General features: G+C 34.7%; 5 protein-coding genes and 1 pseudogene across 5 annotated transcripts; 3 read left to right on the top strand and 3 right to left on the bottom strand.

Moving 5' to 3' along the window:
- Window positions 1-340: 340 nt before the first annotated feature.
- On the bottom strand, window positions 341-2,531 carry LOC117917044 (annotated as a pseudogene).
- A 6,935-nt stretch (window positions 2,532-9,466) lies between these two features.
- Window positions 9,467-11,500, bottom strand: LOC117916575 (UDP-glucose iridoid glucosyltransferase-like). Its single transcript, XM_034832684.1, has 2 exons — window positions 10,905-11,500; window positions 9,467-10,460 (listed from the first exon to the last, which is right to left on the bottom strand). The coding sequence occupies exons 1-2, from the start codon at window positions 11,353-11,355 to the stop codon at window positions 9,583-9,585; spliced, it is 1,329 nt and encodes a 442-aa protein (XP_034688575.1). The 5' UTR covers window positions 11,356-11,500; the 3' UTR covers window positions 9,467-9,582.
- Window positions 11,501-12,320: 820 nt separating this feature from the next.
- Window positions 12,321-12,990, bottom strand: LOC117916577 (class I heat shock protein). Its single transcript, XM_034832686.1, has one exon. It carries the CDS (start codon window positions 12,927-12,929, stop codon window positions 12,495-12,497), a length of 435 nt encoding a protein of 144 aa, XP_034688577.1. The 5' UTR covers window positions 12,930-12,990; the 3' UTR covers window positions 12,321-12,494.
- Window positions 12,991-14,441: 1,451 nt separating this feature from the next.
- Window positions 14,442-15,217, top strand: LOC117916576 (copper transporter 1-like). Its single transcript, XM_034832685.1, has one exon. It carries the CDS (start codon window positions 14,587-14,589, stop codon window positions 15,079-15,081), a length of 495 nt encoding a protein of 164 aa, XP_034688576.1. The 5' UTR covers window positions 14,442-14,586; the 3' UTR covers window positions 15,082-15,217.
- Window positions 15,218-18,629: 3,412 nt separating this feature from the next.
- Window positions 18,630-19,305, top strand: LOC117916801 (copper transporter 6-like). Its single transcript, XM_034832976.1, has one exon. It carries the CDS (start codon window positions 18,680-18,682, stop codon window positions 19,172-19,174), a length of 495 nt encoding a protein of 164 aa, XP_034688867.1. The 5' UTR covers window positions 18,630-18,679; the 3' UTR covers window positions 19,175-19,305.
- A 1,329-nt stretch (window positions 19,306-20,634) lies between these two features.
- LOC117916698 (copper transporter 1-like) lies at window positions 20,635-21,290 on the top strand. The gene has a single exon (XM_034832843.1). It carries the CDS (start codon window positions 20,654-20,656, stop codon window positions 21,098-21,100), a length of 447 nt encoding a protein of 148 aa, XP_034688734.1. The 5' UTR covers window positions 20,635-20,653; the 3' UTR covers window positions 21,101-21,290.
- The last annotated feature ends 2,109 nt before the right edge of the window (window positions 21,291-23,399 follow it).

Consider the following 23,399-nt stretch of genomic DNA (forward strand, 5'->3'; position numbering starts at 1 on the left):
CAGCTCAATAACCATCCACACAGATACGGTTCCGTGACGGCAACTGCATCTGTTCCATACCACCCTCTGTGACGCTGACAAAATCCACCACGGAAGTGCCCATGGCCAGAGCATTGATTGACACAAGTACACAGCACAGGAATTTCACAAAAACGTCTCAAAAGACAATCAGATTTGCAATCACATTCCTCTTTGTGTTGCATCTTCAAAGCATATGCTTCAGTTGGGCCCACATTACATCATCCTGGTTTGCTATCATTCCTTCCCCGGTCCTTTTCTCCATATCCCCTCCACGAACTGCTCGCCTTCTGATCATTGTCAATAATTCAAAATCATCAGAACCCATCTTATGCCTTTGAAGGCGCATGTATTCAGTTTCCTTCTTCTCCAGGTGTTTTAGCTGGTTATTCTGATCTTCCTCAGAGACGTCAGCATCAGCCAACTTCTTTTCCGGTATATTTCGCCGTTCCCTCCTCTCCTGAAGACTTTTCATTTGCTCCTTGTAATGGTTCTCAATATACTGCCCTTATCACTAGAGATTCTTTCGTGACAGATCCAAAATCATAGTTAAAGACACCAAACCCAATAATGTTAAGTGCCAAATTTGAAAACTCAGCTTCAAGATCCAACTCAATTGTCTTTCCCCCATGCAAGTGCTCTCCTTCTGGTGGCGGGTCTACAATAAGATGAAATTTCTTTGAGTCTGAGACATAAGGTCTCACCCATCCTAAAAACTTTTGCTCACTACGAGAAAGGTTGCTCTTCCCTGCTCGCCTTCCTGTGATAAGTCATATAGAACCACCTCAAAGCTCCATTCGTCATTCTTTGCAGTTAGCCTGCCTGCGTGAACATATTCTGGAGATGCATAACCAACTGTACCTACAACTGATGTTGAAACATGACTAGCTCCTTGACTTGGTCCTTGTCTAGCCAGTCTAAAATCAGAGAGCTTTGCATTAAAGTCCTCAACTAGCTGAACATTTGGTATTTTAAAAGCTTGAAATATTAGTTGAAAATCCATTTCTTCATGAAGGTATGCCAAACCACGGGCTGCATCTTGAGCAATCTTTTGTTTCGTCATCCACGAGAAACGATGATGGTACCCGAGCCAACTGATGGTCCTCCAAGCTTTTATTACACATAAGCTCATAAACCAATAGACTTTGGATCCTTCTTTCATCGTCTTCCGCACAATATCCCACTAACTTCACCAGATTTGGGAGCTTAACTACACCTAAAGAGTTCAACTCGTTGATCCGCTCCTTGTGTCCTTGGAACCCATTTCGATTCAACTGCTTTACAACAACATCCATCTTTGAATCAGGAGCTTCATCAGCATGAACTCTCACCCCAAGGTAGTCGTCAAGTGCTCGCATAACCTTCTCGATCCATTGTGTAAGCTCACGAGAGGGTGCCTGAACCAAGATTTGGCATTCAGCCAATCTATAACCGAGCTGCTGTAGGATGCTAGAATAGAGAGTTGCAGTATTTCCTGTTCCCAACTGAGCTCGACGAAATCATGAATATTTGGTTCCGTAATGCTCAGCGTCATAGCATAAGACCTTTTCTCGATCCTACCATAGTAGAAAAAAGGACCACAACTACCCCTTTTGAAATCGAGAAGGACCCATATCCCGTCTTCGCTTCGTATCCGATTTATGAGCGTGTACACGCCATCTCTTCTGGTTTTGGATGCAAGAGATGAGGGTGATGCCTCAAAGGCAACAAAAGTTTGATGACAATTGACGCATATGAGAGTGTGTTTGGGATGAAAAATAAGAAGGTGGCGAATATTTTAATGGGTATGATAGGGGTATATGGGTATGAGAAGGTGGACGTGATGATAGGTACAATGGAGCGAGTCTGATTGGTTTAGAAGGAATGGATAGCATGTATGAATATGGAAAAGTGGGCTCGAACGGTGAGAGGTGGTGAAAGGACAGGTTTAATGAATATTGAGAGGGGAAGCTATGGGTATGAAGGATAGAAGATGATGCAGGCATGGGGTTAGTGGTATGAAGACGGGGCATGGTTACGCATGTGGGATAGGATATATATGCATGGAGGATTTGCATGGATATAGGTCAGGGTGCCTTTCAAAAGGAAGAGCAGGAGACTTTACAAGGTCGTGGAGGAGAGTGGCTCATTTCTAGCAGGGATCTCACCACATTAGAGTGCTGTCTGCATGTGATGCATGGATAGAGGAGCTTTCTCGTCAGGAAGCGACAAAGAAAGAATTGGGATATAGTTTGACTGGTGCACTGATGACTGCTCATGTAGCGATATAGCTCCTGCCAACTGAAGTAGTTATTATCCAACAACGCCAGTGGTGGACCCCGAACCTGCAACTTATTAAAAACCCAAAACCTGATATCCCAACATGAGAAAACACCAACACCGTTTGCAATCTTCCTCATACGAGAATAATCAAAATCTCGAGGATAAACACTAGTATCAACAATAAGAAGCTTTAGCTGCAAAAGGTTAGCAGTCTTTTCAAGCATGTCATAATCAACAAGACCTCTTTCCATTTAGGCGTAATGCCGCCAAAGTCCTCCTCTGACAGAGAGTTTCCCACTCATCAATGAACTCATTACCGCCATGATACCCTCTACCAGACGATCCTTCAAAATAATGGTTTGTGAGGCAAGAACTAACAACTTCCATCACTGCTCGGGATATGAAATTCTCTAAGGCAAATGAGCTCTAATATCTTCATTTGTCGTTGTTTTTCCTTGTAAATAATTGCACACACCTCATAACCAGCTGCATTCAGGCCATAGTCAATACAACCAATTTCGCTACCTCCATTTCCGGGCACGTACAGTGATAGACACAAAGGAATATATCTTCCCAGCAACCAAAATTCTTCCGATATAAGATCTGCTTGACTTAACAAAGTTCAATTTAATTGAGTGCTGAAATCCATTGACAGTAGACCCATTCGGAGCAAAGTTTGGCCTCTTAACCCAAATGGACTGTTACAGAGAGCTCATAGCAGCAGTAGGAGTCGTGAAACCTAAAGCATATGGGCGGGCTATGATCATGGCAGATGTTCCAAGTTGGAACGTAAACACAGAACCATCCATGGAAGAGGATGTCCGAGGTTTTGGATCCTTATGAAGTTTTCCTGCAAGCTGAATGACCTGTGACGAAGCGCTTTCTGATCCAACCTTGGTCACTTCTACATATACCATACCATCCTCATTCACAGTGCCTTCATCTCTGATACTCAACATCACAAACTCACTAGCAACGAAGGAATAGAAATTGGAGAAAAAGAGCCCAAAAACTGAGGGAATAATGAATCAGGAATCAAGTAAAACATGCATGTATAAAGCCTTATTTCAGGTGACATCCATGGGCCAATACGAGGAGGGGAACCTTGAGCTAGATTTACAGTGTATGAGAAACAGAGTTCCACCAGCTCCAAACCAAACCACAAAATCAACGGTAAAATCAACAGCAACAGAGTATAAAAATGATTCAGAAATCAACCGGATTCGGCACGCAATTTATATTATTCAACTTCAAATTGATGAGCAATGAGGAGCAAACCAAAATCGGAATGAGATGAGAAAATATTTGAATCAAAGTAACCTAGAAACTCACCTCAAACTCACCCACAGATGTTTCTTTTCTCTGTTATCTCCCTTCCTCCAACTGGGTCAGCGCGTCTGTAAGTTCCTCGCGTTCTCTAGCCTTCTCCCCTAAGTTCCCGGGATCTCCCCTCTCCCGAGGCTCTCATTTCTGCCTCCTCCAGCAAAGGATCCCTCCTCTCCGCTCTGAAAAAGTCCCCTCAGCAGCAATGGAGACACCCACGAAACCTCTCTGAAAAAAAAAAATCTCTCCCTGTCGTCCATAGCTCTTTTTCTCTTTCAAACAAACTACCTACCCCTATCCTTTTCTCCTTCCGGATTTGCCCCTCCTAGAAAAATATCTCCTAACCAACCTCCCAAAAGCAACCCCACTTTCTGCAGAATATCCCCTCTCTCATACGCCCCTCCTAACCGCCTGCAGAATCCCCTTTACACGTGTTCAAATCTCATTTGCTCTTTGATTCCACTACTTGATTCTCTGTCCGCCAAGCACGAGACGACACGTGGCTCTTTAAGAGCCACTCCACCTGGCAAAAAGAGCTGCAAAAAATGCATGAAAGTGAGGCCTTAAAATGGGGGTCTACACACATTTACTGACTTCTTCTTTTCATTTAAACAAAATTTCTAGTTTGTTCGATGTTCAATTCTGTACATACTCAATAAATACATGCGAACGAATATTTATACAAACTAATAAAAATAAAACCAAATAAAAAATGAGAAATAAAATATGTACTCAAATAAACTTACAATAAGTTCCACGTGTCATCAATTCGTACTCAGCCAACAAGATTGCAGAATGGGTCTATGCAAAAATAAGAATAACACAGATGTAAATATCCAGAGATGTATAAAATCCCAAACAAATATTCAAACCCAAATTCCAATTTCAAATTAGTCCCATAAATTTCGTCAATTAAAATGAGCCCAAATTACTATAGTTTTTAACCTAGAACATCCAAATTAATAACCAAAAATACAAACACAATCAACCAAACCTAAAATAGGATAAATTAAAATAAATTCTATTAGACCTAAATTTAATATTTCATAATCTAAGTCTAGTTTAATATACACCACAATTGTCCCATGTCCGAATTAAACAATTCAAATTGGCCAAGCCCATATCAAATATTTAAATAATTCAACAAATCTCATCCACATTATAGGCCCCAAAATTCATATCAATTAACAAGCCCACATAAAAAAAATACATAGTCAAGAGAAATAATATTCCAAGCCCAATTTAATAAGCCCAAACAAATAACAATTTAACAATAGACCCAAGTCCAAATAAACAATATGCAATTGATATAATCCAAATATTTTCAAATTAATCACCAAATACAATATGCCCATAAACCCAAATTAACAAATTTCAAATTAATTCACTAACAATAAATTAAATCAAATTACGTATTGATCTACCAACAACAAATTAACCTCAAATTTCATATTAATTCAACAATCCAAATTTCACAAACAACAATTACTATTAAAATAAAATAAAATAGCAACAATAACAATAACAATAATAATAATAATAATGTAGACCCCGCATTTTCGGCTCATGCGTTCCCACTCGATGGCGAAACTCGCTTTTTGTTCTATTTGATGAAATTTGATTTTTAGAAAAAAGACTTGGAGTCGCCACTTATTTTTGTTTTATTTTTAAAAGGTAAACAAAATAAGAAAGAAAAACCCTAAGTGTGACTCCTTATTTTGGAAAAGACAGTTTATGAAAAACCAGATCGGGTTCGGGGTCAGGTTACTTATCGGGAAAGTACGGTAAAGACCGTAGCACCCCTCTAAGTCCCTAAAGTCGGGTCTCTATTAATAAAATGAAGCAATTGTGACAATTAACTAATTAATCATGGATACCAAAATTAATAATCAAGCAAATGAGCATGTACAAGTCATAGTGAAAAGCAATATACACAAATAATGATGAAATCTAATTACGAAAATACACAAAATAAATAATAAGAGAATTATGCAGAATGATTTATTGAATTAAATAAATAAAAGATATTAAAAAAAGTTTTAAAGAAATTTCAAAGGATTTTATTAAAAATGATTTTGAATTAATGATTTCAATTTATTTACTTACAAAAAAAGAATCAATTTATTTTCTCAACTTCATTTGTATTCAATTTTCAAAAAAGTTATTTACACTTAGTATCAAAAGAATTTATTAAAAAAATTTCAATTTGGGCACAAAAATTATTTTTACTTACTTTTACTAGAAAATAATGATTTTTTACAATTTTATTTACAAAAGTATTTAAATTCATTTTCATTTAAAAGAGTGATTTTTACAAATTATTTAAAATGACATAACTTTATTTGCAAAAGAAATTTTAATTAAAAATAAAAACAAATATTTAAATCCTCTATTTCTGAAAAACACTTTTAATCCCATTAAGGAAAAAAAATTCATTTGAAAAAAATATTTTTAGACAATTTTATTAAAAATTAATTTTTGGGACAACTTTATTTACAAAACAATTTTTGGACAATTTTTATTAAACAAAGAAATTTTTGGACAATGTCATTAAAATTTTTTTTTCGAATTCTATTAAAAACAATTTTTTGGATTTTTCTAAATGCATTTTTTCTGAATTTTTATAAATAATAAAAAAACTTTCTTTTATTAAAAATAATATTTTAAAATTGTTGTTTCATCAAAACACATTTACTGAATTCTTCCTCTCATTTAAATAAAATTTCTAGTTTGTTCGATGTTCAATTCTGTATACACAAGTAAATATACACAGATAAATATTTACGGAAATCAATAGAAATAAAACTAAATATAAATGAGAAATCAAATATGTACCCCAGTAGGTTTACAACAAGTTCAATGCTCCATTTGCAGCTTTTCGAATCTCACTTTGTTCCATGAAATTCCGTCCTCCGCGTATCATAAATTTATGCTCAGTCAATAGGTTTGCAGAACGAGCCCATGCAAAAACAAATATAGCCCAAGTTTCGTAACCAATAAGTAATAAGCCCAAGTCCAAATAAGATAAACAATATGCAATTGACATTATCCAAATGTCCCAAATTAATCACCAACAATATATCAGCCCAAATTTCATATTAATTTACCAACAACAAATTAACTCAAATTTCGTATTAATTCAACAATTCAAATATTATAAACAACAATTACTATTATAATCAAATCCTGAATAATAATAATAATAATAATAACAATCATAATAATAATAATAATAATAATAATAATAATAATAATAATAATAATAATGGATGAGATGGGAAGGGGGTCACCGACCGGTAGTGGCTCGCCGGCGGTGACTGGTCGGTGTCTTGGCGGCGGCGATGAGGGGTTGACGGATTTTTGGGAAACAAAACAAAATAAAATAAAAATAAAAATGCTAGGAAGAGAATGGGAGAAAATAAGAGGGAAATAGGGGAGAAGATGGAAAGGTAAAGAAATGGGGAAGAAAAAAAAGGAAAAAAATGGAAGAAGAAACGAGGGAGTCGTGGTCTGTGTAAAAAAAAAAAATGGGGGAAAGAGTTGAGAAATGGAGAGAAGTTGAGGATGCTCCGGTCGTGAGTGGAGTGTGGGGAAAAGATGAAAATGGGAAAAATCCGGGAGCTGACTGTGAGTCGTGTTCCCAAAAAAAACGAAGAAGAAAAAATCAGGGGCTAAATGGGGGCAGCTCCAGCCACCTTTTTCTTGGGAAATGGAGGAGATGGCAAAAAAAATTAAAAAGCCCCAGGTCTCAATATGGGGCCGGCCAAAAGAAAAACCAAAGGGGAAAAAAAATAATAAAAAAACCAAATAGTGTGGGGTAGGTAAGGGCAGGTAAAAGGAAAATAAAAAAATAAAAAATAAAATAATAATAATAATAAAAAAATAATAGTAATAATAAATAAAATAAAAAAAGTAAAATATAATAATAATAATAATAAAATAAAAAATATACAAAATAATAAAAACTAAGAAATAAATGGTGAGTAGGTTAAAAAACACATGTAATTGAGATTTAAAATCTAAGGACAAAATTTGGACTCAAAGTTAATATAAAAATAAAATTAAGATAAATTTTGGGATCTACAAATAATAATAATAATAATAATAATAATAATAACAATGATAATAATAATAATAATAATAATAATAATAATAATGGAAATGGGAAGGGGGTTACCGATCAGCGTCATGCGAGAAAAAATGGAGAAAAAAAAAATGAGGGAAGGAGAATAGGAAATGGGAGGCTCGGCCACCTAAAAAAAAGGAAAAGAAAAGAAAAAAAAAAACCAAAATCCAAAGGGAGAAATGAGAAGAGAGAGAAGAGGGAAGAGATGAGAGGGGGGTGTGTGGCCGGCCGGGAAGGGAAGTGGAGGGTGGGGAGAGAGAAGGAAAAAAATGGAGAGAAAAAAATAAAATAAAATAAAATCCATGGGCCGTGTGTGTCTTCGGGTGGAGAAAAGAGAGTAGAAGAATTGGGGGGTGGGAGGCAGAAAAAGGGTGGAAAAGAGGAAAAAGGAGTGAGAAGGGAGGCGGAAAAAATGGGGGGTCGGGGGGCCGGCTGTGTGGGAAGAATGGGAAGAGAGAGAAGAAGAGGGTGGGGTGGGTGGGGAGTAGGAAAGAGAGAGGAGAAAAGAAAAAAAATAAAAATAAAATAGATATAATAATAATAATAATAATAATAATAATAATAATAAAATAATAGTAATAATAATAATAATAATAATAAAATAAAAGTATTAGTAATAAAATAAAATGATATACAAAATAATAAAAGCTATTAAATGGTGAGTGAGTAAAAAAATATATGTAATTGAAATTTAAAATTGGACTCAAAATTAATGTAAAGATAAAATTGGGACAAATTTTTTGGTCTACAACTACACAATCGACTCATCTAGTATATGAGATTAATGAATTGAAGATCTCGAAAAAAAAATTCATAAGGTGATTTAAACTCACATTTGAAGTGTTATAAAGTTAAAGTCCCAAGTGACACTCTCCATCTTATGTTTTTTTTATTGTTTTGCTTACAATAATATATACTACACAATCGACTCATCTAGTATATGAGATTAATGAATTGAAGATCTCAAAAAAAAAAATTCATAAGGTTATTTAAACTCACATTTGAAGTGTTGTCGACATAATTGATCAATGTAAAAATAAAATTATTGTTTTCTCATCTTTCTAGTGCATGAATTTATTATGTTTTATGCATTTAGATTGATTTTCTAAAATAATTATTTTCGCATAAAGTTTATTTTACAAACTAAAATATGTGTTTTGATAATGTTTATGATAATGTAGTATATAACATAAACATGATACAAAGTGATTGTTACTTGTAATTCTCCTCATTTTTAAAAGTGATTTTTAAAAATTTGCTAAACACCGGAGTATGTTTAGTTCTCAAAAAATTTGAAGAAAAATATAGGGAAAGAAAATAGAGAAAAAAAAGTAAAAGTAAAGAAAAGTAAAAAAAATAAAAAGTAAATTTAAAGAAATAAATTATTTTTATATATTACTTAATTTTTTTTTACTTATTTATTTCTTCTTTATAAAAATAAATAATTTTAATTGTATTTGACTTTGTTTTGCATTTTTCACGATAAAACTAAATATGAAAAAAATATTTTTTTACAACATTATTTTTTTCCTTTTCAGGCACTTTCCGAACCAAATATAACCCTAATGTTTGTAAGAAATGTTAGGTATATACTCTCGAACCAACTCTAAGTTGCATTAATTGAAACTCGTTATAAATTATGCCAAATTTTTTTAATTATGAGATGCATTAAAATTTGGAATTTGATTTCCACAGGATCAGCCTATGCTTAGTGATGAAAATTGATGGCAGAGAGCAAAAGCAAATCCCCATCACCACTGATAAAAACAAAAACACATCACCACTGATAAAAACAAAAACACATGCAATGTTTTTCAGCCTGTTCTTTGAGTTTGGTTTCTACACAACTCTGACTAGAATGAAGAGATATACTCCACCAACTCCTTCAAGGCTCTGTTGGAAGAACCACCTTCACTTGTACAAATATCAACCTTCTCCTTCAGTTCCATTGCCCTCTGCCTCATCTCCTCCCCTTCTCCATCTACCATCAGCCTTCTCACAGCTCTTTCTATCTCCACCCTCTCTAACTCATCACTCTCCAACTCCAATCCCACCTTCCAAACATGGCTTATATACCTTGTGTTCACCCTTTGGTCCCCTGAATAAGGCCTGCAGATCATTGGAACCCCTTCGGAGATGCTTTCCAGTGTTGAGTTCCAGCCACAATGGCTCCAAAACCCTCCAACTGCTCGGTGCCCCAACACTTCCTTCTGGGGTGCCCATTTCACAATGTGGCATCTTTCTCCAACTGTGTCCATGAAGGTCTCCGGCAGCTGCTCTATCCACTGTGAGCCGCGGACCGAGCCGGGTCGAACCACCCACAAGAAAGGCTGGTTGCTGTTGGCCAGGCCCCAAGCAACCTCAGCTAGGTCCTTGGCATCCATGCATGCCAAACTCCCCCAGCTAACATAGATGACTGACTTAGGAGATTGCTTATCAAGCCATGTGATGCAGCTACTATCCTCTTCGAGCAAGCTACTTGAGGAGGGTGGAGCAAGTTTATGGAGAGGGCCTATTGGGAAGAATGGGACCTGGAGCTGTTGTTGTCGCTGTGTTAATGAGGATTGTTCAAGGCAGTCCATGGTGTTCCAAATGATGGGTGAAGAAAATTTCTTTTTGTACATATTAACTAGTATCTGGGAGAAAGCTTCCAAGTCTCCCAAACGGGAGATGGGAAGATCCTTGAATCTGAGGGGATGAAGCTCAGGCACTGGATCATGTAGGGTAGAGCCTGCAATCCATAGTATAATACCATTCAGTATCCATAATTCCATGGTTCAAAGAGCAGGGAAGGCTATGGTGAAGCGTGTGATCTCTTAAAGTGAATTCAATGCTGAATAATCAATCTTTACAGAGCATACAAAACAGGGGATTTTTGAAATCAAGGGAACAGACACTGGTTCCTTTGTGTAGGTTTGATTCTTGGGGCCCCACAGTCTCAAATCCACAAAATCCTCATGTTTGTTCTAAACCTTTCCTGAATTAGTACCATACAATATCAAGACCAACTTTGTTTATCATATGCACCAAAAATTAAACTGGATTGATGAAACTATCAGCTTGATTCTTATTGATGTGATAAGATTAGGAACCCCAAATTTTTTTTGGCAAGAAGATGATCCTAATTGCTGATTTGAAGCTTAACCAAGCAAAAAAGCGTTTCTGCAGTACTAACCTTGCAGGGGAATGTGACCTTTTTCCAGGAGGCTAGGAAAGGCATTGTGTGCTATGGTAGTGGAAACATTGCTGGTGACGAGGTTGATGCTTGGAACTTTCAAATGGTTAGCCACAGCCTCAGCGAAGTACATGGTGATATCATGGATTATACAAGCGATGTCGCCATGCTGTTCTTGTTTTTCTGCCAGGCATTCCCGGAGAGGAGATTCACAGTTGACATTAGCAGCCAGTACAAGATTTAATAGACTGGCAAAGTTTTGGCCATCAGATAAGCCGTCCGGAATGGGGAGGAAGCTGAAATCAGGGTGGTTGGAGGGATAAGGAGAGTTGTATTGGGTGTGAGCAACTGTGATGGAAAAGCCCCTTGAATGGAGTATTGCTCCCAGCTGAAGCATGGGATTTATGTGGCCTTGGAATGGACATGGAACAAGTACCACTCTCCTCGGCATCTCTCTTCGTGGAAGAGTTGAGAGGAGAGATTCTTTCACTTTCTAAAGAAAAATCAGCTGCAGAACTCTTAATCCCACTGGGACAAAGTTGTGAACCTTAGAGGCTGAAGTAAGAGATAAGAGATCCGGGGAGAGGCTAGGGCTGAAGAAGACATACAGAAGAATAATGCCAGTCAATGAAGCCATTGTATATATTATTACAACAGAGTATATAGTAACAAGCCCTTCAAAGGCTGGTATCACAGCCCTATAGTATATGGACAAATAGATACAGTTGAATTTTTTTAATACTTTATAGATAGAAAGACCAATCATAAACTTTTTGTTTTTTTCTTTGGAGGGAATCCGAACATACGTACTTGACGCAACTATTCACAGATGGCTGACCTGTCCTGACCTTTCTCTAAGCAGTACTGTCATTGAAGGTATACTTTTACGGAGACTGCTTCTGGTATGGAAGCCCATTTCCTTTTTCTTATTGATAATTCCAGCAATTGTGTTAGGATGTATAACTCTTGTTGCACTAAGAAAAATGCCCTTCTATTGAATTCTGGAGTGTTATTATACTCCGTGACGATCTAGATTTCTTATGACACTAATCATCAAACCGGTCGAATGAAAAGTTAATAACTCACAATACAAACAGAAGTTTTTGAACAAAAATTATGTGCTAATTGCTAAATTAAACATACTCTTGCAGAAACTGATTTTGTAGGGGGATATGACCTTCTGCCCGCATACAGGCCAAGGCACTATCAACTACAGAATGGACAATGAACTAGCACCACTCTCCTTGGCATCTCTCCACGTGGAAGTGTTGGGTCTTGAGATCCTCTCTCTCAATACAGATCTCTATCATCTATATACGCCCAAAATGATGGGTTAGATTAAATTAGTGGCAAGCCCCTTTGATTGGAGCAGACTGAAGAGTGATATGATATATGGAAGTTCATTGAATTTGCAAATGGAAACGAGTAGAAATGTGCTCATTCTTTATTCTTCATAGATAGGACAGACAAAGACTCATCATCCTTACATAAAAGGAAAGAAAAAGCCAGAAGGCCCATTAAAAGAAAATGAAAACAAAGCACTCAACATCAAGAAAACACGCTGATATATGATATGATGGTCTCAATTTCTCAACCGCTGATCTCAATGGACTTGACCTCAGGTTTTTTCACTTCCTTCTTAGGAACAGTAACAGTAAGAACACCATTCTCCATTGCAGCCTTCACAGCATCCACCTTAGCATTTTCCGGCAACCTGAAACTCCTCAGGAACTTGCCATGGCTCCGCTCTACGCGGTGCCACTTATCATTCTTGTCCTCCTTCTCCATGCTTCTCTCCCCACTTATCTTCAGCACTCTCCCTTCTTCAACCTCCACTTTCACCTCCTCTTTCTTCAGCCCAGGAAGGTCTGCCTTGAAGACATGAGCCTCAGGCGTCTCCTTCCAATCAATCTGCAAATTGGGCAAGGATGATGCCTCACCAGAGCCGAAGAGCGGGTCCCATATTTCACGAGGAAATGGGTCAAAAACACTTGGGTTTCCAAAGAAACGAGGAATCAAAGCCATAATGGTATGAAAGAGCAAGCTCAAAGATTACTACTACTGATAATTCTTCAATTGATGATGCAGTGAGTGTGGGATGGTAACCAATTTATAGAAGATGAGATGGGGGTAATGGATTAAGACTGGATTCATCCTGAAGTTTCTTTGGGTGACGTTTATATTAATTTAATGGCATCTGTTCGGTGAAAATTCTACAAGCTTCTGGCTATGTCTATCCACCTCATTCCACAGGGCATGGGAGCTTCTACAAAGCTCTGGCGTGGAGTGTCATAAATACTTTTCCATGATTGACATTATTAAAGGACATAAAGTGAATGAGACCTATTCTTTATTAGGTTCCAAGTGGCACGGGGCCTAATTTCGAATATTTCAATTTCATTGAAACTTATCATAGATGTTCGATGACTTTGGCAAAGTCAGAAAATGTGAAAAAGGGAAATCCCCATTAGTTGTAATGAGGAGATTCAAACCCGGACTAGCAATGTTCCCCCTTAGCCATGTGAAAGTCTCACCATTGGGTTATTGGGTTAAAACCCAATGTCAACCTAATTTAGGAAAGAAATATATAGGCACTAAATGTATGTACTATTAAAGGTTACCCCCTAAAGCAAAATGTTGGCTTTGCCACAATTCAATTATCCAAATTTGGACTTCGATGGATAACACTAATTTCCTAACTCGTATCTTATTGAAAACTTTTAATTAAATTTAATTTTACTCGTTTTAACGTATTGTTTGGTTGGCAAGTGGGTTAAATGAATAATTAATTATAAAATTTTACATAATTGTATTAATTAGAACATCAATATATGAAATTTTCAAAATAATAAACTTGTGGTATATATGAAAATAATATAATCATAATTTAATATAAAATTTGATATTATAAGCTTTTAATTAATGATGAAATTTTCACTTCATATAATATTTTATTTTTTTTAGTTCATATTTGTATGCAATAAAAGTTATGATGATATAGTCAACAACTAGTGAAAATATAAAATATTATACAAAATTTAATACAATTTTAAATTTATTTATTACATTCCTTTGACAAAAATATTAATATATGATATTCAAACCCAACCCAACTTTACATTCATTTAGTTACCAACCCAAGCCCACACTTTTTCTGCTAAATTTGGAATATTGGAGTGGGCTCAACTCATTTATGTTGACGTCCAAACTTTTGTTGATTGAATGAATTCTACTTATTTTAAAAAAACCTACCGAAACCCTAGCGTGATGAGATTGAATTGGATCAACAGGTCACCTAACATTGAACCCACGTTCCATAGGACAATACGTAACTAATAAAGGTTGCTACTGGGTCAAGGTGTTTGGTGTCTAGCCTCAATCAAAGGGTGATGGCCGTGTGCTTGTACAATTGTACTACATGCAAACATCTGGGTACTTCAATTCCCATATCATCTTGGTCAAAATGAGGAAAATATTGTACTCCAAACCTTATTTTCAACGCCTCATCCTTCCAAACTCATATCATTGTTCTTCCTGTGAAGATTAGTAGAACATCACAGCAAGTGGTAGTACAAAAATGGAGTCTTTCATGTACTATCACCCAAAAAGGAGCCTTCTCCTTTTCTACATAATCCTCCATTTCTCCTAATTTCCCATACACAGAGAGAGAGAGAGAGAGACCATGGTGCCAATGAACAGCACAGCCATGGGTGATATGATGAACAGCACATCCATGGGTGATATGATGAACAGAACAGCCACGGGTGATATGAAAATGGACAAAACAATGATAACCCACATGACATTTTTCTGGGGAATGAGCACAGAGATCTTCTTCTCAGGCTGGCCAGGGCAAAGCTCTGGGATGTATGCGGTGGCCTTGGCTCTGGTGTTTGGGCTTTCAATGCTTGTGGAGTGGCTCTCACACACCAGATTCATCAAGTCCACCACCAATAAACTTGTGGCTGGCCTTCTCCAAACAGCTATGTATGGGCTAAGGGTTGGTCTGGCCTATCTGGTGATGCTTGCTGTCATGTCCTTCAACGTTGGGGTGTTCCTCGTGGCCATTGCTGGATACACCACTGGGTTCTTTCTTTTTGGGAGTAGGGTTTTCAGGGATTCATCAGATATGTTGCCTTACGAGAAAGCCTCTGATCTTCCTCCTTTGAATTGCTGACCACTCCTTAATTTGTCTCTGTTGTACAACCTTGTTTTCATTTCTTTTGATTTTGATGCTTTTATGGCATCCAATTAAAATCCAATAATGCTATGTTTATATTGTTTGTAAAAATAAAAACAAAATCCTTTTTCCTTTTCCTAGTCTCCCAATGGACAATACTCTATTAGATCCAATTTGGGTTCATGAATTTAATAAAACTTAATTATTTAATTTGTAGAAATAACCCTTTTTCTTTTAATAGCAAATTATATCTTTTTTTTTTTGAAAAAGGATTTTGATTCCTACTTTTTTTTAATGATTTTTTATTCACCTTTCTATTTCTTTTCTTATTCTCGGGAACCAGACGCATAGTTCGGGCGTGGAGCCAAAATTCTTGGACAGGCAGGGATCTAGTCTTGGGGCAGTTGGGTCAAATTTGCCGACCAAAACCCCCCCTGCATTTCTTGAAAAATAACAGAAATACCATTTCCTTTATGACACCTGGCCAGTGTAAACAAATGTATCTGCACCTGCCGTACAGGAACACCAGAATTTTTTTTTTTTTTTTTTGAGAAATGTGCTTTATGTCCCTATGGGTTCGGAAGTGGACCCTAAGTCCTAACCCGTGTAATTGGGCCCTAAGTCTAGTAAAGTCTTGCCAATTGAGATGAGATGAAGGATATTGACATTCTATAAATCCGAAAATACCCTTAACCGATCTCCAAAAAAAAAAAAATATAATCATATCGAAAATACAATTTGCAAAATGGATTCTAGGTTTGGTAATTAAAATATTTCTCATATTAGTTTTCTTTTTCTAAAGAATCGAAGACACCGAAACCCCAAACAATTCAAAACCCTAGCTGCCATCATCTACTTTGGATCCCTATGGTCATCATTGTCACCAATGTTGTTGTAGGTACGTGAATATCCCTAAAGGAGCTCAAAGTCCTACTCCTGTCATTGTGGTAGTCAACATCCCCGTGTTCCTCACCATTGCCATTTTCCTCTTTGTCGACATTGAGACCTTCATTAGTGCAAGTTTTTTAGTTGTTGGGAATTCGGTTTTCCATGTGCTTCTTGCTCAGGTACTTATACATCGTCTTGATTAATTTTGTATTTGGTTTTGTTTTTTTGCCTTTTTTCACTCACATTTTCTCAAGAAAATTGACTTGTTTTGATGGGAATGTGAACTATTTTTGGGCTTTCCTTTTTGGGTTGGTTGGGGATTCTACTTTTAGTATTGGAACAAAATGGATATGTGTGATAAATTTAACAAGTTTGTCCATGGATCTACGAGTGAAGAGGAACTACAACCAGAGTTGTGGGACTTTGATTTTCATCTTAAAACTTGGGCATTCTAATTCCCAGCATTGTGGGAAAGAATTTTCTAGAATGTCTTTGATAATGTGGGTATGCAACTACGTAGTTGCCGCGTAATTTTATTTGTTTATTCAAACTTTTGTTTTGTTTTGTTTTTTTTTTTTCCTTTCAGCACATGATCAGATTCACAATAAGAATGCAACTGCACTGTGTAATCTTGTATTAGTACTCATGATGAATTAATAAAAATACGTATAGAGTAGACGTTAATTTTAGAATCATAATATATATATATATATATATATATATATATATATATATATATATATAAAACAAATTTTGAGTACTGCATCTACACTTAAGTCCAAGACTATGGTTTTTTCTTTTTTCAATAATATTAACATTCATAAATATAGACTTAATTCTAAAGATATAAGAAAAAATTGAAAAACTATGTTGGAAAAAAGGTATATGTGCAGTTCAATAGGAAAACATTGAAGAGAGATGGAGAGTTTTCGGAAAATTTAAATTATATGGGTTACAAAAAACAAAATATGAAGTTGCAAATTTTTGATGATGAAATTTAGAAATTAGAGTTGAGTGAGTTTTTGAAAATTGGTTGAAATCCTTCAAGGAATGTAGCCTTATACGCTCTTATTTAGTTAGTACATTTACTTTGTACGCTTAGTGTAAATACCTTATATATCTACACAAATTTCATAGACCTAAAATGCAATGTGTGAATATGGGTGAGTTAACCATATTCTCATTGTCATGGCTAAAGGAAAATGGGAAAAATTGAACTCAATTTATGTTCGTATTATTATTAGTGGGGTAGGTAATCGAATGAATACGCACGACATCAAAAAAATGTATAAGATGAGTGTGTTATCAAGAAATTTGTCTGTGGAATGTCATCCATCCTTGCCAAAGGGAAATGAACGAATGAGTTTTTGAAAATCAGTTGAATTCCTTCAAGAAAGGTAACTTTGTATATCCTTGTATAGTTAGTACATTTACCTTGTACACTTAGTGTAAATATCTTGTACACCTGTACAAATTTCATGGACTTAGAATGCAATATATGCATATGAGTGAGTTAATCATGTTTTTATTGTGATGACTCAAGGAAAATGAGAAAATTTAAACCCAATTTATGTTCCTATTCATTATTAGTGAGATAGGTAATCGAATGAATATGTACTATGTAAAAAAAAAATGTTTCGGATGAATGTGTCTATGTGGAATGTTCCCTATTATTGGCAAAAGAAAATGAGTGAGTGAGTTTTTAAAAATTAGTTGAATTCTTTCGAGGAAGGTAGCATTGTACACCTTTGTATAGTTAGTACATTTACTTTATACACTTAGTGTAAATACTTTGTATACCTTATCTTAATTGGATATTTAAAATTAGTAAAAATATTTTGTACACCTTATTTTAATTGGATATTTAAAATAAAAACTCTTCATTTATCATCTTTCTCTCTTTTGCTTTTTCTTATTTTGATAAATTTTCAATTAGTTCAAATTATTAAAAAAATAATAATTCCTTAGTAGATAAATTTGCAACATTTCATATAACTTATCATTAGAAATCATGTTCAGAATGTTATTAAAATAAAAAAGGAAAAAATTAAAAGAAAATTTAAAAATTTTATTTTAGAATAATAATAATAATAAAACTTTAAAATGCTTTTTAGTATAAAAGAAAATAATAAATATGTTTATTTTAAATAGTGTTTTAATCATTAAATTATTTACTTTTAAAATGTAAAAGACAATTTTTATTCATTTAAATCAATAAATTTGTTAAAAAGGTATTTTTCAAAATAGTTTTTGAATTAGTAATGTAATTTTTTTATTTATAATTTTAAAATAAAAAATAATGTTGATTTTAAATTATTTATAAAAGAGTTCAAAAAATAATGAAAAATAAAAAAACGGATTCCAGGCAGAATTTGTTGGAGTTGGCATGTGATCAAGAGTAAATTGATGGGTCTCACAAACACCTCTTGAATGAGTATTTTTGTCCATTACTATTTGATATTCTGAATGATAGAAGGAACTTGGCGAATTTTCAGGCCCAATGGTTGTAAATCACCATTCTCCCAGTTTTGAATGTGGAGCCTGACTCACACCTTTACTTCAACGTAGGATCACTTCCATCGATACAGTGAAGAGAGAGAAAAAGAAAACACAGGAGAGGGGAGAGAAACAGAGAGAGAAAAAGAAAACACAGGAGAGGGGAGAGAAACAGAGAGAGAAAGAGAAGAGAGTGTTCAGAGGAAGTCCCATGAACAGCAGTGATGAAATGCCAGGCGTGGGTGGTGAAATCGCAGCACCGCCAGGACCACCACCGCCGCCGCCCATGAACATCTACCACCACAAGCTGCACCGCGTGGTGATGCACCCCACCTTCTTCTGGGGGAAGAACGCCGAGATCCTCTTCTCCGGCTGGCCCGGCACTCGCACCGGCATGTACGTCTTGTCCCTGGTCTTCGTCTTCGTCGTCTCTGTGCTTGTTGAAATGCTCTCTCATTCCCAACTCATCAAATCCTCTACAAACAGCCTTCTGGGTGGCGCTGCCGAGACCATTATTCATGGGGTCAGGGTGGGGCTTGCCTACATGGTGATGCTTGCACTCATGTCTTTCAACGCTGGGATCTTCATTGTGGCTGTTGCTGGGCATTGTTTGGGGTTTTTCTTGTTTGGGAGTAGGGTTTTCAGGAACAAGTCTCCTGCTCCTCAGCGAAATTCAGCCCCTGATCTTCCTTCTATGAGTTGCTGATTTTGCAGTTTGTGTTATAAAGTATTCTTCTTTTTTCTGAAGACTTAATTTCTGATTGTAATAGTCTGTATGTAAATATTGTTTGATATGTCTGAGCTTTCCTGTTCTCTGATAGAAAATTATCTGAAAATCCACCATTGGATGACATCGTTTTCGATCCTTCCCAGGTTCATATACACTTGAAAGGGCGTTGTTTTGTTTTATTTTATTTTATTATTATTTTTTTTTGTACTTTTGATTGGTGTGTGTTTGTGTGGCTGTGAGAGAAAGTAAGAAGATAAAAGCTTGTGGTTGGAGGACGTGGGGTATAGGAAAGCGGGTATGTTGACCCACTGTTTCCGTTTCTGCGTACAGGGCCTCAAATCACTGTTTTCTCCGCCATTGTAGCCCATCTCCATTTCTTTTCATTTGTAGATGAAAGAAGGTAAACGAAACAAGATCAGGGTTCACAAGGGCCGGCAAAAATCAAAGGAAACAATCACTTAAAAGAAAAAAGGCATCAGACGGCAGTATCTAAAAGTCGTTAGATATATAGTTGAATAAAAAAAAATTTAGATTATTTATTTAAAGGTTGATTCTTGCCCTTTGGGTGTTATATAAGTGTATTTGGCTCTCTTGTAAAGCCAAATTTCCAAGTAGTAGACCTTTGGTATTGAAAATTAAGATGGTCAAGTCACCATTCATGATATAAGCCAAAATTTTTGGAGTGACTTCTCCCAAACAGCATGGCTCATGCCTTACAAGCCTTAGCATGCTTTCTTCTCCAACACTTGGAAATTAACTACAAAGATGGTGACTTTAAAGACTTCGTCAATTAATAATATTCCACCAATGTCCCTTTTGGATTGGACTTTCCATTAAATCCCTTGCCAACCATTTTGCACAAACTAATTTTAACCCATCTTCTCGGATTCTAGTATTTTGATAACCCTTTTGAATAAAAATGATTTTGTGAAGATTATTTTAAAATAATGTAATTTATATAAATCTTATTTAGAATTTTGGAAGAATTATGTAAACATGTAGTAGGTATAGAATATGGATAAATTTAGAATTCAAAAAAGTCACTTTCATGGGAAGTGCGTTTTGAAGAAAATAATTCTCACTTCATATACTAAAATAGTAATTTTACGTATATTTTTAAGATTATCCTCTAATTAGTTGAAGGTGGGCTACTATATATACAAGGCAAGCTGACAAGTACATTTTATTATACCTCACCTATACAGCTCTTACATTACCCGTCATCATTTCAGTCTTTACAATAAACATGTTATTGAAGATATTAATATTGTTTTGATAATATTAATATTGTTTTTATGAAGTAACAAGGTTTGTTAATAATTTATATTTTGTATTTGAAAGAGAAAAAACAAAAGTTTATACATTTCTTAATAAGCCGTCTCATGTAATATCAAATTATCGTCTATATATATCAATCCCATCAGCCTCTTCCCAAAAGCGAAACACGTCACGGGAATGGATCAAGATCACGATCATATGCACATGTCGCCACCGCCGGCGAACTCAACCGGGATGTCACCCATGGAGATGATGATGCACATGACATTCTACTGGGGCAAGGAAGCCGAGATTCTCTTCTCTGGTTGGCCCGGAGCTCGCAGTGGCATGTACGCCTTAGCCTTGATCGTAGTCTTCGTTATGGGCATCATCGTGGAGTGGCTTTCCTATTGCCGGCTGATCAAGCCTGGGTCGACCCATGTAGCCGCAGGGCTGGTTCAGACGCTGCTGCACGCTATTCGGATTGGTCTGGCGTATATGGTGATGCTGGCTCTGATGTCCTTCAATGGCGGAGTGTTTCTGGTGGCGGTGGCCGGACACGCAGTGGGGTTTTTGTTTTTCGGGAGTAGGGTTTGCAGGGGGAGTAAAATGGTGTCGTTGGAGAAGACCTCTGATCTTCCTTAATGAGTCGCTGATCAGTTGAATTGGGTTGGAATTCAATTACAAATGGCTGTGTACTATTGTACGTACGTGGAACTTTATAATTAACCCATTTCTACTGCGTCTGTGTAAGGACGGAAATAATGAAATTCTAGGGCTTATATTGTATGTTCTTGTCTTGTCATACGACGACTTATGATTCTCGTTGCCTGAATTAAGCTAGTCGATTCTCAAGTTGGTGTTGTATCTGGTAAAAGGGCTCAACTCACCTTCTTCCTTTGCTGGTTGGTCAACAATTTCTAGTTCGATCACCACACATTGTTATGCTTCCTCTGCTTCCCATGTATGATGCCAAATTATAGGAGTTAAGAAAAGCTAGCATGAGAATCTTTTCTCTCTTTTTCCTTTTTTTTTTTTTTTTTTTTGTGTTCATCATCTATTCATAAGAAGGGGTTATATGAATTGCTCTTTATATAAATGTTTCTTTGTCCTTTTTATTTTATTTTATTTTATTTTTTATTTTGTTCATTGGAAGAAATAAAAGTCCCTTGCCAGCCATTTTGCACAAACTAATTTAACCCATCTTCTTGGATTCTAGTATTTTGATAGCCCTTTTGATCAAAAATGATTTTGTGAAAAGAATTTTAAAATAATGTAATTTATATAAATCTTATTTAGAATTTTGGAAGAATTATGTAAATTAACATGTATTATGTATAAAATATAAATGAATTTACAACCCAAAAAGGTCACTTCCATGGGGAGTGCATTTTGGGGAAACTAATTTTCATTTCATGTACTAGAATAGTAACTTTATGCATATTTTCAAAACTATCCTCCAATCAATTGAAGGTGGACTACTATATATAAAAGACAAGCTGAAAAATACACTTGATTAGACCCCTCGCTATCACATTACCCGTCACCACTTTAATCTCTACATGAAACATACCACTAGAGATAACAATATTATTTTTAGTAATACTATTAGTAACTAAAGTACTAAATATAATAATGTACTAGTTTATTTATCATTTATCACAATTTTTCCTATTGGAGATAATTTGTTTTTATTTAAAAGTAACCGTGTTAGTAATTAAAAGTACCATGGTAGATAATAGGATGTGTAAACTTATTTAGTTTTTTATTATCATTGTTATGACTTTGATAGTGATTATTAAATAATATGCCTACAAAATACACATAATGTACTTTTTTAAAACATTATTCATTAAAATTGATGGTTTAAAATTTTAATTAAACAAAAATGTACTTTTTTTTTACATATTTGATAAAAAAACATTAGTTTTTTTTTTTAATTTTAAATATCAATGTATTATGATGGAAATTGTGATTTTTTATTAAAAAAATTTAATGCAAACACTTTTAAAATTTTAATTTTACCTACATTCAAATATTGCTTCTAAAATTAAATACTCTTAAAAAATGATTATTACTAATTTTTGTTGAATGAAATTAAAGGTAAGTTAATATTTTATATTATTTTTATGTTTTTATTTTGAAGAAAACAAAAAAATTTAATTTCAACACATGTGGATAGTGTTTTTTTTTTTTATATTTATTTATTTTTGAATTTAGCTTTAATATTCTATAAAAAAATTTTAAAATAAAAATATAAAAAATGAGATCCATAATAAAAAATATAAATATTATAAATATAAAGATATTATGAATACAAAACAAAATAAAATATATATTATTTAAAATATTAGTATTTATTTATTTATTAGATTATTAATTATTATAAGTAAGTATATTTTTATATTAAAAACTAATTTATTTTAGTGTATGAAATGAAAATTATTTTCCTCAAAATGCACTTCAAAATATAGTTATAAATTTTATTAAAATTAATATTTTCATTTGTGGGTTTATGAACAAAAATTTAAGATAATTTTAATAGCAAGTTAGACAAATATATGTATTGACCAATAATAATTTTACTATTATTTGTTTTATTGTTTAGAGTTGGATGTAACACGAGAATAGATAAGAGATGAGATAACATATCATATCTCATGTTTGGTTAATGATAGAAAAAGATAAGTTCATCTCATAATTTATCATATCTTATATTCAATCAAACATGGAATCAATCGTGTTATATATCTTTATTTTTTTTTATCAATTTTTTTATATTACTTATCTTGCAATATATATATATATTTTGGTTAAAAAAGGAAAACTAAAAAAAATTATAAAATATATTATTAAATAATATTAATATATTTATTATTCAATATATTGTATAACATAATATAATAAATTTGTATTCATAAAATTTAAATATTTTAATCATGAA

Source organism: Vitis riparia, chromosome 6 (assembly GCF_004353265.1).
Source record: "Vitis riparia cultivar Riparia Gloire de Montpellier isolate 1030 chromosome 6, EGFV_Vit.rip_1.0, whole genome shotgun sequence".
Classification (NCBI taxonomy): domain Eukaryota; kingdom Viridiplantae; phylum Streptophyta; class Magnoliopsida; order Vitales; family Vitaceae; genus Vitis; species Vitis riparia.